Below are 14663 nucleotides of genomic sequence, written 5' to 3' on the forward strand. Positions count from 1 at the left end.
CACTGCCATTTGGAGAATAAAGCAGGCTTGCACTAAGCAGAGCAGGCAGATCCCTGTGGCTCCTCCCGAGACAGTGCCCAGCTCCCCCCATACGCCCTCTTTGTAGCACAGGTGCCAGGAGCAGACCAGAAGGGTGGGGAGAATAAAGCCCCTGGGGCAGATGTGAGCCCCACTTCCCAGCTAGGTAACCACCCTGCTCCCCCTGAGCTGGGCATGTCCCAGCACCCCTAATCCCTCTGGAGGCAGATGGAGCTGGGGCACCAGAGCCACAGAGCACTTTGCTGGGAAAGTCAGAACTCCCCGGCTGGGGAGAGAGCAGACGCTGAAATACAACTTCCCATCAGCACCGTGTAGTTCCTGCAAGGTCCTGTCGAACCGACCTTTCAATTCAAGCCTGTCAGGCAGTGAGCAGGAGGTGGGGGAAGTGGGAGGGAGAAAAACTCTCTGATCAGATGCTCTGCCGTGCAGTCCCAAGTGAGAGAGAAACAGAGACAGACCGAGCACCTAGAAACCTGAACAAGGACCGAATGCAGCAGACTGCGGTGAGTGCTTGGCAGCCTTTCCCATTCTAACCCTTTCCTTTCCTCCCTTCAGCGCAGTATCCTTCTGCTTCTGCTGCCTCCCTTCCTGCTCAGGGCAAGGATTTGTCACTTATTAGTCCTAGGAAAATCCTTTGCCATCAAATCCCGCTGTTCTCCTCCAGCAGTAATGCCATAGGACCATAGAAGTTGGCCCCTTAAAACTCTTTGGAATATGGGGGTTGCCTGTCTGGATCAGACCAGGGTCAGTCTAGTCCAGGGTCCTGTCTCCATCAGAGTCCAGAGCCAGCTGTTCCGGAGGAAGGTGCAAGACATTCAGCAGCCGCACCAGTTATGGGATAGTCTGCCCCCAGGGAAAGTTCCTTCCTGACCCCCAGGAGTTACCGGTTGGCTCATGCTCTGAAGCAGGAGGATTTACAGCCCTTCCCAAACTCTTGGTTAGTTTATTGTATTTACTATTATGCTTCTGGCTATTCTTAGTACTCCCAGAAATGCCTCATCTCTTATTTGATTCTTGCTGAGCTCTTAGCCTCAGGCCAAAGGCTCTTAAGCAAAGTAAGCAGTTATGCATTAAGAGGGAAGGTCCTCTCCTGGATCAGTAACTGGTTAAAATACAGGAAACAAAGGGTCGGAATAAATGATCAGTTTTCACAAGGGAGAGAGGTAGCTAGCAGTGTCCCCCAAGGATCTGCACTGGAACCAGTGTTGTTCAACATATTCAGAAAATACCTGAAAAAAAGGGGGAGCAAATACTGAGGTGGCAAAATTTGCAAATGATACAAAATTACTCAAGATAGTTAAGCCCAAAGCTGACTGCAGAGAGTTGCAATTACAAAGGGATCTCACAAAACTGGATGACAGGGCAACACAATGGCAGATGAAATTCAATGTTGATAAATGCAAAGTAAGGCACATTGGAAAACAATCCCAACTATACATATAAAAATAATGGGTCTACATTAGCTGTTATCACTCAAGAAAGATCATGGACAGTTCTCGGAGAACATCCACTCAATATGCAGCGGAGCTCAAAAAAGCTAACAAAGTTAGGAACCATTAGGAAAGGGATAAGACAGAAAATATTATAACCCACCCCGGTACTCTCACACCTTGAATACTGCATGCAGTTCTGGTTGCCCCAGCACTAAAAAAACAAAAAAACAAACAAAACAAAAAAACCACAAACACATATTACAATTGGAAAACATACAGAGAAGGGCAAGAAAAATTATTTGGGGTATGGAACAGCGTCCATATGAAAGGAGAGATTAAAATGATTGGTACTATTCAGCTTAGAAGAGAGACAACTGAGCGGGGATATGATAGAGGTCTATAAAATCATGAATGAGGTGGAGAAAGTGAACAGGGAAGCGTTATTTCCCCTTCACATAACACAAGAACCAGGGGTCTCCCAATGAAAGTAATTGGCAGCAGGTATAAAACAAACAAAAGGAAGTACTTCTAACAATGCACAGTCAACTGTGGAACTCATTGCCAGGGGATGTTGTGAAGGCCAAAACTAGAACTGGGTTCAAAAAAAGTAGTAAAGTTCATGGAGGATAGGTCCATCAGTGGGTATTAGCCAAAGTGGTCAGGGATGCAACCCCATGCTCTGGGTGTCCCTAAACAGAGTGTGGCAGCGTCCCACAGGTCAGTTGTGCATTGTGTGAAAACGTGTTCCTGCTCGCCAGTTTGAAATTTCCCCCCTTTAAGTGCATTGACTGTCCCCTGGTCCCTGTGCATTGAAACATGGTGAACACAAGGGCCCGAGCTGCCTTCTTCACCCTGCTCATTATTTTAATAGACTTTTGTCAAGTTCCCTCTTATTTGCCTCTAAGGTAAACAAGCCCAGTCTATTGAGTCTCCCATTATGAAAGTTTTTCCAGGCCCCTGATCATTCTTGTTACCTTTCTCTGAACCCCTCTAATTCCACTGTAGCCTTCTTGAGATGGGTTCTCACTTTGATTTACAGAGTGGCATTAGATTCTGCCGCCTGTTCTTGGTGTACTCTAACCGTTTTTTCCCCCACCACAGGCGCACATTGGACAGAGCTCTCCATCAATATGTTCACCTCATGCCCCGCCCCTTTCCTGAGCTGATATTGTTAATTAGATGTAGGAGTAATTCAGATTATTCCCTCTAAACATGCACCACTTTGCATTTAACAACACACATTTTTATATGACAGTGTGTTGCCACAATTCACCTACTTTGGTTAGGTTCCTCCAGAGTCCTTAAAATCTCTTCTGGTCTTGTCTAGGCTAAAGAATTTTGTTTGCAGTGTTGCTGTAGAGGTGTGAGTCCCAGGACATTAGCATGACGGAGGGGGAAGAGGTAACACCTTTTATTGGACCAACTTCGGGTGTGAGAGACACAAGCTTTAGAGCTCCATAGAGCTCTTCAGCAGGTCATAATTGTGTCATCTGCAAATGTTGCCACCTTTCTGCTTAACCCCTTTTCCAGATTGTTAATAAATCTTCCAGGCCGCTTATAAAGATGTTAAATAGCATAGGGCCAAGAACCAATTTCTGAGCCCCTGTACAAAATTCTCCTTCCTAGCAGGATGGGAATTGCCATTAAAATCCATTATTATTCTGGTGGTAATGAAAATTGACCATTTATTCCTGCTTTCTGTTTCCTATTTAGCATCACTGAAAGTTTGCAGAGGACACTAAAGTTGGGGGGAGTGGTAAATAAAGAAGAGGACGATGGGTCACTGATTCAGACCAATCTAGATCGCTTGGTAAGCTGGGTGCACCAAACAATATGCATTTTAAATACAGCTAAACGTAAATGTGTACATCTAGGAACAAAGAATGTAGGCCATACCGACAGGATGGGGGCCTCTAGCCTGGGAAGGAGTGACTGAAAAAAGTGTGGGGGCTGTGGTGGATAGTAGCTGAACATGAGCTACTAGTGTGATGCTGTGAAATGCGATTCTGGGATGCATAAACAGGGGAATATCGAGTAGGGGCAGAGAGGATTTTTCACCTCTGTGTTTGGCACTGGTGCGACTGCTGCTGGAACCCTGTGTCCAGGTCTGGTGCCCACAATTCAATAAGGATGGTGATAAATTGGAGAAGGGTCAGAGAAGAGCCACGAGAATGATGAAAGCAGTGGCTCTTAACCAGGGGTACATGTACTTCTCGGGGTGCACCACGGTCTTCCCGTGGGTACATCAACGCTTTGAGATATTTGCCTAGTTTTACAACAGGGCTACATTAAAAGCCCTAGTGAAATCAATACAAACTAAAATTTCATACAGACAATGAGTTGTTTATACTGCTCTAGATACTATACACTGAAATGTAAGTACAATGTTTATAATCCAACTGATTTATAATTATATGGTAAAATTGAGAAAGTCAGCCATTGTTCAGTACTAGTGGGCTGTGTCACTTTTGTATTCTTATGTCTGATTTTGTAAGCAAGTAGTTTTTTAAGTGAGGTGAAACCTAGGGGTAGGCAAGACAAATCAGACTCTGGAAAGGGGTACAGTAGCCTGGAAAGGTTGAGAGCCACTGGATTAAAGGATTAGAAAAGATGCTTTATAGTGACAAGCTAAATAGATTGAGCTCTTGGAGTCTAACAAAGAGAAAGTTAAGGGGTGACTCAATTACAGCCGATCAGTACCTGTGTGGAGAACAAATATTTAATAATGGGCCCTTCAGTCTAGCAGAGAAAGGTCTAACGTGATCCAATGGCTGGAAGTTGAAGCTAGACAAAGGCAGACAGGAAACAAGGCACATGGAGTAATTAACCGCTGGAACAATTGACCCAGGCTTGCGGTGGATTCTCCGTCACTGACGGTTTTGAAATCCAGATTGGATGTTTTTCTACAAGCTCTGCTCTGGGAATGATTCTGGGGCCAGTCTTTGGCCTGTGCAATTCAGGGGGTCAGACGAGATGATCACAACCGTCCCTTCTGGCCTTGGAATCGGTGAATGGAATGAATCATGCAGGTACTCAGATACCACGGCTTTGGCTGCAGTATAAGAATGAAACTAGACTAGACGAGAGGTAGTTTAAAGGGCCAGGACCGTGTGACAGTGCTAAATGCTATTATTATTGGCACCTGACCTAGGTACCAATAAGAGGTGTGAGGCAGGGCAGTAACGAAGGGGACAGAGTATGGAATAGGGTCAGTTTTACTCCATGGAATGTGTAGTTTCCACGGGTGTATTGTAGCGATGTGATCACCTTCCCCCATTTCATGGGGACTGGAAGGTGTAAATGTTTCCAAGGGCAATTTTCATTTACACAGCGACATACTGAATCAGGAAAGCTGTCTCCAGTCAGGTTAGCATCATGTTTACATTGACAAGTAAATGGGCAGACTGCACACACTGAACCCGTCCTGTAAACGGACTGTGCAGTCTGGAAAGGTGTGTGCAAACCAGGCATGACCGGATTGATCAGCCACAAACCCTGCATGACAGCGGGTCAGTCATCCCCATCTGCACACACTGCAAACTATTGTTTTGTCATGCTGGAGCCAGCCCACGCTAGCAGCAGCAGAGTGGAGGGGAAGTTAAATGCAGCCTCTCTGGCCTATGGCGGGGGAAGCAGGGTTCTGAAATGTGATCTGCGAGCCACAAGCAGGTTGCACACAGGACAGTGTGGCATTCCCTGCTCATCTAAGCAAATGGGGTTTGATGGGAGCTCGCCAAGGGAAACCCAGGTGCTGATGGAAGGCTGATTGAGTGGATTGTTTGTGATCTTCCCCCGGAGGCAGAACCCAACCATGCTCCAAATGATCCAATGCCTCAGGCTGGTACTAGAGGCCATGTTGCTGCAAGAGGTCCCACCCATGGGAGGAGATGTAGAACTTCATCCCTCAGCCGTACAGGAAAGATCCCAAGAGATTTCCCAGAACCCGCTGTCCTAGACCAGTCCCAGCTCAGAGAATTACCCTCAGCCTAATTAAACTCCCCCTGCAGTGTCACCCGGATGCAGCATTCCCTTCTCTTCGTGTCCCAATCTGTGGTGTGGTGGGGTTGTCATTCTGGCTTCCATGTTCTGCCCTGGGGGCAGCTGCATTTCAGTAGCAGGTGAAGTAAGCCCTAGATCTGTGTCGTTTGGGACGCTGGCGGATGAAAGGTGCTATAGACTTGCAAGTTACAGATATAGCTGGAACCGAGGAGTTGTGTAATTTTGTGACCAATCTTAATAAACTGTGTAGTTATGCTAAAAAAAAAAAAATCAGGCTTCATGTTTCAGGCACAAGCTAACTACTGACTGCAGGGGTCAAGAGGGATCCACTCTTCTGCCCCCACTGCATTCCCCAGCCTGGCCAGATCATTGTGGGGACACAGGAATGGGAACTCTTCCAGTGCCAGGCCCAGAGGGGCCACAGATCAGATCCCACATAGTCAATCCTGTTGGCCAAATAGGGCCCGTTTCCCCCCGGAGCTTACCTAATTACACCAAGGAGGCACGGAGAGACAAGAAGACGGGTACCAGGTCCTTTTTATTTGTCAGTCAGCTGAGAGGGCGCTCCTCGGCTCGTGCCAGAAGAGACACACCTTACATGGGCGACATAGGCCCTTTTTATAGCCAGTAGTAAACAACTTAGCCTTCGTCGTTTTGCGTCATTATACTAACCGATAGATAACAGGTTACACAGAATACATATTATTTTGGGGAAGGGGATACAAGAGACATCTGTTGCAGATACATTTGTCATTTTGAAGGGAGAACACGGTACGTTCCTTGACCCTTTGCACTAAATACCTTGGGGATATATGGGAAAACAGCTGCAAACTAACTATCTCTCTGTTCCCTCCTTATCTCTATTATTTCTGCTAATGTGAGTGAAACTGCAGCCATTTGCTAGAAACGCTGACCAATACATTTCTACTTTAACATGTAAGCAGTTAGCACAGGAGTAGATGAGAGTTCACAAGATGGAGTCTGGGGGTTTCAGATAGGCCCAGAGCAAAAGAGCTCCATCGACACTTTGGCCTTCCGCTCTCCCGAGTTACCTGGTAGCTATGCCTAGTGGATCCCAACAATCCCACTGACCAAAGGAACCCCAAGCCGGTTAAGGACGGCTCTGCAGCATCCTGCCTCAGGTGCCCTACTTGCAGGGCCACTTAAGAACGCCACACAGTGCAAAGGCAACAAGAAAATCCCCCTACTGGATTTCTACTTCATTAAGTCCAAAAAAAGTTGAAATAAAGTCTCTGGCCCCCAGCCTCTCCCCTTCAGTTCAGGGGGGTGCACAGCCCTCCTCTCCTGGGGCCTGCATTTCTGGGCTCCCAGCTGCTTCCTTCATTTAAGCATCTCTGTGTAATTCTTTTGCTCACCTCCATGGGCTGAGGTCTACACGTAAACATCCTTCCCCTGCTCTGTTTACCAGTCCTCCACTGGTTACTCAGGGTCTCCTTGTTCTCTACAGCATCCTCATCTCCCTGGGCTACGGGAGGTCAGTGAGCGCTTTTCTCCTCTCCTGCTGCCCCGGCATAGGGCCCAGGTGCCTTCCCAGGTAATCAGTCACAGGTGCACTGAACCCTGCTGCCTCTTAAAGGGGCCAGTCAGCCTGGGACATCTGTGCTCTTACAACCTGCTTTTGTAGCTAGCACATGGGATGACCCTTTAATTCTGCTCCAGATAATAATAGAGGTTTCCAGTTTAAATAATAAACGATTAATTCTCTGCTGAGGGCTGGAGTCGGAGGGGAAGAGGGACATGAATTATCTGAACCTGGCGTTGGAGCCCCACTGTACCCCCATCCTCTGAATTTAATCAGGCCTGACTCTCTAGCTGTAATGCAGAGAGCAGCGGTCCTGTCCCCTTGTCTCCTCACATGCCTTTCTCCTCCCATACTTGCAAAGACTGGTTCTCAAGGTCATAAATGGACAGGAAAGGGAAGGAGGGAGCTAGGGGGAGGCAAGGAGCAGCTGCAGGAACTGGCACACCGTCTGCGCAAACAGCAACGCACCTGCTCTCAAAGCTGCCAAAATGAGCAAGGGGCCTTTAGCAAAGTGTCTAGTCACCACTTCTCCCTCTGCTGCTAGCCAGGTTCATGGCTGCGGCTTTCACACTTCCCTGCCTCTTACAGAGCCTGGCCTCCCTGCTGGGGCTGTGCCGGGCACGGGGACAATGCACTCACAAGAAACCGCATGTCACTGGCCTGGGCTTTGCTCGGTGGCTGCAGGCCCCCAGGGCATGGAGGCACCAGGGAGTCCCTGAGCCCGACGGAGGCAGGCAGCGTGGCAGAAGCAGCTCTGCTCCTTGGGCTGCATCCTGTCTCAGCATCTTGCTGATGCTGATTCAGCAACCGAGAGAAAAGCTGCTCCATGGATAATTGGTGGGGAACGTCAGAGACCAGGGAGAAAAGTGATGGCCAAGGCAGAGGGCATGACGGATAGTCTGGCATGACATACGCCCTCCATCAGGGGCGGCTTTCAGCTCAGGGTTCTGCACTGCCTGCAGAGGCATCTGGCCACTGTCAGAGGGAAGCTCCTGGCCAGGATGACTCCCTGCATGCCAAGCACATAGCCAGCCTGGTGCATGTGTGTGCCCTGGGGTCCCAGAGCCCATGGTGGCCCAGGCCTGCATGCAGCAGAGGGGCCTGAGCTTGCCCTGCCTGGCTTGAAGCAGGATTTCCTGGGCCAGGCTCTGGCTCCGGCTCCGGCTCTGAGGGAGGCTGATTCCATTCACGTTGTTCTGATTGTTTTTCCTCACCTCCGCTCTCGAGATAATAACAACTAACCCCCGACTACCGCCCACAGCCCAGCCCTGCCGCACCAGGGGCCCTTTCAAATGCCCCGCAAGCCACGAACCGGCAGGGATCCTAAACCCCAGCACCTTCGAGGGGTGTTGAACCATGGAGAGGGTGGCAGGGGCTGGGATGGACAGTGCAGTGGGAAGCCAGACGGTGGGATCCGTACCAGGCGGGTGGCACCTCAGCACAGGTAACCACGGGGACAGCCAGGGCCCTCACCACTCAGGGCGAGCCTAGCGCAGCCAGCAACCACCTCGCAAAGGGGCTCCCATGGAAGCCAGGGAGGGTCACACCTCATGGAGCAGCCTTCACCGGGCACTGCCTGCACAGCCAGGAGCAAGGGAACAGGGACCTCCTTAGTGTCCGCCCGGCACACTTCACAGGCAATGGCTAGCTCGGCGGGGGGGGGGGGGGGGGGGGGGGGGGGGCCCCCCGCCCCCGGGCCCGGGCCCCCCCGCCGGGGGGGGGGCAGCGCTGCTGTGTCTGAGCGGGCTGGACGCTGCACCAGCCAGACGAGGGGAGGCGGGAGCGTGGTGCTGTCGTGCAGGGTAACCTGAGGGATCTGGAGATGACTGCGCCCTTGGGGCCCCCCAGCCCAGAGGCAGGCATCCGCACGGCTCCCCACAGTGCACCCCAGCCGCTGTACAGCGTCCCCTGCCTGCACTGGCACAGCAGCAGCTGCCAGCATGTGGGATGGCCTCCTGGATGGCAGGGGAGCCCCCCCGCCCCGCCAGCTACCCGCCCCACCCTTGCTCACTCCCTGGCTTGTGGGACAGCAGGGGCAGTGTGGCTCTGTGGTGGAGGAAACCAGTGGCTGGTAGCAGTAGCACAGGGGAGTATGGCATACACGCAGGCTAGTCACCGGGCTGTGCTCTAGTGCCGCTGGACTGTTAGCATATAAATCCCCTGCCCCCAAGCTGCAGGAGAGGCTGAAATCAGGGCATCTGGGTAGGATTTGTATCATGCCAACTTCCGGCATCAGCGACAAACCCCACTCCATGATACGCACCCTATCGTGTGTGTGCACACGCCCTGTCATACCCACAAACATATCATGTGCAAATGAACACATACAAAATCATGCATGTACATACAATCACACAACCCCACAGTGTCACACATACACACACATTATCCTACAGCGCGTTTCGGTGCACGTGCACGTCTACCCGCGCCCACCCACCGGCTGCAGCCGCACAAGCGTGTTGGTGTGGGAGGCACAGGCCATGCCTGACACCTCCTGTCCAAGTGCTAACAAGTCAGGTGCGGTTGCACTGGCTGCCCCTGGGACTCAGCAGCCCAGCAGAAGGGCACAGAGAGGAGCAGATTGATTCCTGACATCAGAATAGCACATGACATTTTTCTTCCTCCAGTGGCACCGTCCCGCCCAGCGGCTCTGCCTGTCGCTGCACTTTTATTGATTAATGTATTTTAAAGCCCATCAGAGGCTGCCTGTCTCCATTCCAAGGGGTGGGTCTGCCCTTCCCAGCAGCGCTGCAGCTTTTGCGAATGCCCCTCCCTGCCCGAGGCCCAGCGTGGGGGTGACCCTCTGCCTAACTCACACCTCACCCGACGGCTCTACGTGAGGGTTAAAAAACAAGTGACCCATTGTAAGATGGTAGCTCTTGCTGTGGCGGGGTGCTGAGTGCCAGCGCTATCCGTGGGCTCGGGGTGTGCAGCACCGCACAGGTTTGGGCCCACTGCGAGGCGAGCGAAGCAGCAGGCAGGATCAGAGCTCTGTGTGGTCACACCCTGCCTCTCCTTACCAGTAACCCTGCTCAGCAAAGCCCAGGGGCCGTGGTTCCTTTCCAAAGGTGAGGAGGCGAGAGCAGGAGGGGGCTGGTGGGATTCTTACAAGCCTTCTGTCAGCACTGAAGCCCAGACCACAGGCCCATGCCCCTTGCATCAGTGTCAGTGTGTGTCTCCACACCTGGTCGATGGCAGACAAGCCAGTGCTAATGCTGACCGCTAGCAGAGCTTGCCCGGGCCTAGCCAGGGAGGGCAATCCATCTCGTTCTGTCCTTCCGCTGTACCTGCTGGGTCTAGGCCAGGGGTCAGCAACCTTTCAGAAGTGATGTGCTGAGTCTTCGTTTATTCACTCTGATTTAAGGTTTCGCGTGCCAGTATTACATTTTAACGTTTTTAGAAGGTCTCTTTCTATAAGGCTATAATATATAACTAAACTATTGTTGTATGTAAAGTAAATAAGGTTTTTAAAATGTTTAAGAAGCTTCATTTAAAATTAAATTAAAATGCAGAGCCCCCGGACCGGTGGCCAGGACCCGGGCAGTGTGAGTGCCACTGAAAATCAGCTCGCGTGCCGCCTTCGGCACGCGTCCCATAGGTTGCCTACCCCTGGTCTAGGCCCTCACTCAGCAAAGCACATACGCCCATGCTTACTTTAAGCACCTTCCTAATTCCCATTGACGTCAATGAGACTCAAGGTCATGCTTAAGGGCAAGCATATGAGCCCGTGCTTTGCTGAATAGCGATGGAGCTAAGCACGTGCTTAAGCACTTTGCTGAATGCCTCCAGGGACAAGACTTTGGCGCTTAGGGTGAGGTTCACCCCCCCCCCATGCAGAGGGGCAGCCCCAGGCCTAGGCTGCAGTGAAATGGCATTTATACCCTGACACGTCAGATGGTGCAAGCAACTCCCTACATACGTCCCTCTCCATCCTGTCTGGGCCTTGCTGTTAAGGAGCTCCCAAGTGTAGACGTATGAACTGCCCAATCCTCCCTCTTCCCTTGGCAACCCACATCCCAAGGAAGGCGACCAGCCTCACACTGTCAGGAGACACGTGTGTATTTTGTTTTTATTCCTGTTGCCAGACAGTAATGTTGAAGGCTCAGGCTGAGCCGACTCATCTGGGTCAAAGCATCATCAGAGACAGTAGCAAACACGCACCCCGCCCCCAACAAACAGCAGCCAAAAATGTTCAGGGCAGAATCTGATTTTTGGGGGGTGGGGTTTATTTTGTTTTGAAATGTACAAAGAACAATAGAAACGTTCCGCACGCAGGCTTTGATGAGAACATCTTCAGATCCGGCCAACTAGATCAGAAGATACAAAACCAAAACGAAAGAGACACTACCTATAACAATGCCTTCATGTGTATATATTTATACAGCGATAGACTTACACTGTGTATTCTGTACAAACTCATTGGCAAATTGCAATCCAAGGACAACGTGTGCAGGAAGTTAAAGGCAGAAACAAGGTCAGTAGTGAGATGTTTTCCAAAGTCAAAGATCTTTGGCCACAAAAGAGTCACACTCTGTCCCATGAGGAGCCTCTAGTCCCAAATTTGGAGCAGGCGCCGGTCCTAGGAGAACCTGCCTTCCGGTTGGCTCTCCTCTGTGTGCCTTTTTAACTGGGCGAGAGATGAGGAGACCTGGGTGGCCGTGTGGCTTGTGCCCAGCCCTCCACAGCAGTGGAAGCCCCACAGGGATTGGGAAGCCACCCAACAGTCTGGAGATAAATAGCGCATTCAGACTGTATACATAACTGATGATAATGCACAGCAAGGCAGAGCACGGGGACAGAGGGAGGAAATGCAAAATCCTCGCTGGAAAGCCATGAGGGTCCAGAGCCAGGAAACGGACACAGGTTTTTAGGAGGTAACTTCCCCACTGCAAATAAATCTCTGTCCCTTCATTTCCCGGTGCGACAGCATCTCCTGCAGCATCAATACAGCACCGCACCAGTCTAGGCTCTAGAGATGGGGGTGCCAGGAAGGCTGGCGGAGGGCAAAGGGTCTAGGCCAAGGGCTGCGTGGGCAGCATTGCAGAGCCTCCTAGAGGAGCTCTGAGCTCCCCCAAGCCCCTGCCCCAGGGAAGCGTAGGGACCATGGGTCCCCCAGTTCGTGCAGCAGCAGCCCCAGGGGGGTCCATGCATTGCTACTGCCCTGGCAGGGACCAAGCATGCGTGACGGGGACTGGCAGCTAGAGGGGAGCAAGGGGAAGAGGCCTCTCTAATGAAGAGACAGGTTCCCCCCTGTTCTGAGCTGGCAGGGGGAGAGCTCCTGGGCCAGTTCCTCCCACCTGTGTCCAGCATCACTAACGGGCTGGAGTTCCAATCTCCGGGTTCTGTTGTTATCCTCCAGCAACTGCGCCAATGTTGCCGTTCTCTAGCCCCTCTCATCGAGGGGCCCCAGGAGCTTCGCACACAATCCGGACGCAGCCCCCAACCACCCCTGTGAGGCAGGCCTCCTAACCCCCCCTTTGACGGAGGCACAGAGACCCACAGTAACAGGGAGAGTGGCAGCGCCAGACCTAGAGCCCAGGAGTTCTGGTCCCCCCAGCCCCTGCTCTAGCCCACATTACCTCCCGCAATCCAATGCACTTAGAATGGGCCACAGCAGGTTGGGACCCAGCCAGAGCCCCCTGTGGAAGTGAATCTGTCCATTCACAGCACCCATGCTATCCAGGCCAGTGGTAAGTAAGGTCTTTAATAAACAAACAGCCCCCATAGCAAACTCCCCCAGCTGTGCTGGGCTGCTGTGCACAGGGCAGGGAATAGGAACAGGCTCCATCCCAGCAAGCCATAGAAATTCTGGGGGCTGGGACCGAGCACCCCCACTTGCGGAGGTTGGCAGGGAAGGCAGAGCAGGGCAGGTTCCCCGCTGGGCTGACTGGCAGTGTATTGACTTGGCAGTGGCACGTTGTCCTTTGTTCCTAAGAAAGTTTGGAAGAGGCAGGTTTTGCATCACATTGTTGCTCAAGGAAAGCAGAGGCCAGCCCCACCCTGGCCCCATGGCTACGCTTGAAACCTTCCCCACAGCAGCCCATGGAGTCCCCCCACCCCACTCAGTGAGTTCAATTTTACAGGCACCAGCATGAGATTTTCCATCACATGTACCCACCCCGGGAAAAGTAACAAAGCCAGTAACTTTGGCTCAGCTGCCTTGGCCCAAGTATGGACTCGGATGCATACGGATACACATTTCCTCAGCAGGCCTTCCAGCAAGCCACTGAAAGGTTCCCCAAGGCAGCAGAGTTCTGCACCAATGCATGGGCTGATGGTCCTCATCTGGCTAGCAACGACTGGGGACAACACAGCCCCTTAGCTACTGCAGCCCAGAAAGCCCCTGCTTCTCCTCGCACTGTATATCCCTGCAGGAGAAGGCATGGCAAAGGCACAGTCCATGGCAGTGTGATCAGGTGACATTAACAAGAGGAGTAAACGTGTCGACAGCGTGAGCCCTGCGTCTCCCGCTTCTGCAGCAGTGCATGCTGACTGGGCCCCAGAGCCCCCAGGGAGGCAGGGCTGTTACCCCGTTGTAACAGACAGGGAAGCAGAGGCAGAGAGAGGGGAAGTAACGCCTGCCCCAGGGCTATAGAGGGCATCTGCCAGAGTCAGGGAGTTCCTGGCTCCCTGGCCCACGCTCAGCCCATACCAACCCCTGCAGAGTCCTCTCCATGCACCGACTGCAGACAAAATGGGTCAGTATTTCCTCCTGGGAAACATAAACCCAGGGCCCGACAGCTTTGTTTCCAGTCCTTGCTCAGGTAAAGAATCAGGCCCTCGGGATCCAGCCCATGGAAAATCAGTTGCAGGGTCAGGGGCTGGGCCCTGGGATGCTGGATGGTCTGTGAAGGGCTGGTAACGAGCATGAGCGCTGGCAAAGATACAGCTCCCCTGTTCTCCAAGACCAGACGTTAACCCAGCCGCCCTGTGGAGCCTGGCACGGTGGCCTTTCTCCCTCTACCAGAAACAGCCCCAGGCCGGCATGCTGCAGAGCGGTGTGCTCAGAAGAGTCTGTGCATAAAGAGGCTTCCCTGGGGCTCCAGGCAGTCATGTCTGTATCCCTGGGGTACGTCCCCTGTGGCCAGCTCTGGCACTCACAGCCTGAGGGACCCAAGCCAGGCCCTCCCCTGCCTATCACATGAATGTTTAAAACCCGAAACCCCTGCCAGTGCCCGGCCCGGGGACGCTAGTCTCCAATCACACCCCTGGCGCAATCCCACTCCCTCCCTGGGGGGCAGCCCAAACACTGTTCACCCACGAGGGAACCCAGGTGCAGGGTTACATCTGCACTATGGGGCGGGGGAGGAGAAGGAAATGGACAGCCCCCCCTCCCGGAGGTCCCTGTCTGTAATGCTTCCCTGGCTCTGCTTAGCCGCGGAACGGTCTCTCTGCAGGGCCCTCCTGCAGTTACTACGTCCCTGGCAATGCGGCAGTGGCTCTTGGCCCACCAGCACGTGGCAGGGAAGGCGAGGCTTGTTCAGAATTCACTTCCTGGGGCACGAGAATCAGAGCTGGCATTTGCCCAGAGCTGCCCACTTGCTTCCAAGAGGGAGATGCTGGCTAAGAGGAGGTGGCAAGGGGTCCTCTTGGCTCAGGAGTCCCTGGGGGACGGGACTCTCCCAATGCCAAGGCCTCCTGGCAGGGGT

At 52.5% G+C, this 14663-nt stretch overlaps 1 protein-coding gene across 1 annotated transcript in view; it reads right to left on the bottom strand.

Moving 5' to 3' along the window:
• Nucleotides 1-789: 789 nt before the first annotated feature.
• Nucleotides 790-14663, bottom strand: part of SCN2B (sodium voltage-gated channel beta subunit 2) — a 21676-nt gene continuing 7802 nt past the window's right edge. The window contains exon 5 of the mRNA XM_029912906.1: nucleotides 790-828. Coding sequence (XP_029768766.1) covers nucleotides 790-828 — 39 coding nt within the window. The remainder of the gene's footprint in view (nucleotides 829-14663) is intronic.

This window comes from Terrapene carolina, unplaced genomic scaffold, assembly GCF_002925995.2.
Source record: "Terrapene carolina triunguis isolate 2854851 unplaced genomic scaffold, T_m_triunguis-2.0 Scaffold374, whole genome shotgun sequence".
Lineage (NCBI taxonomy): Eukaryota > Metazoa > Chordata > Testudines > Emydidae > Terrapene > Terrapene triunguis.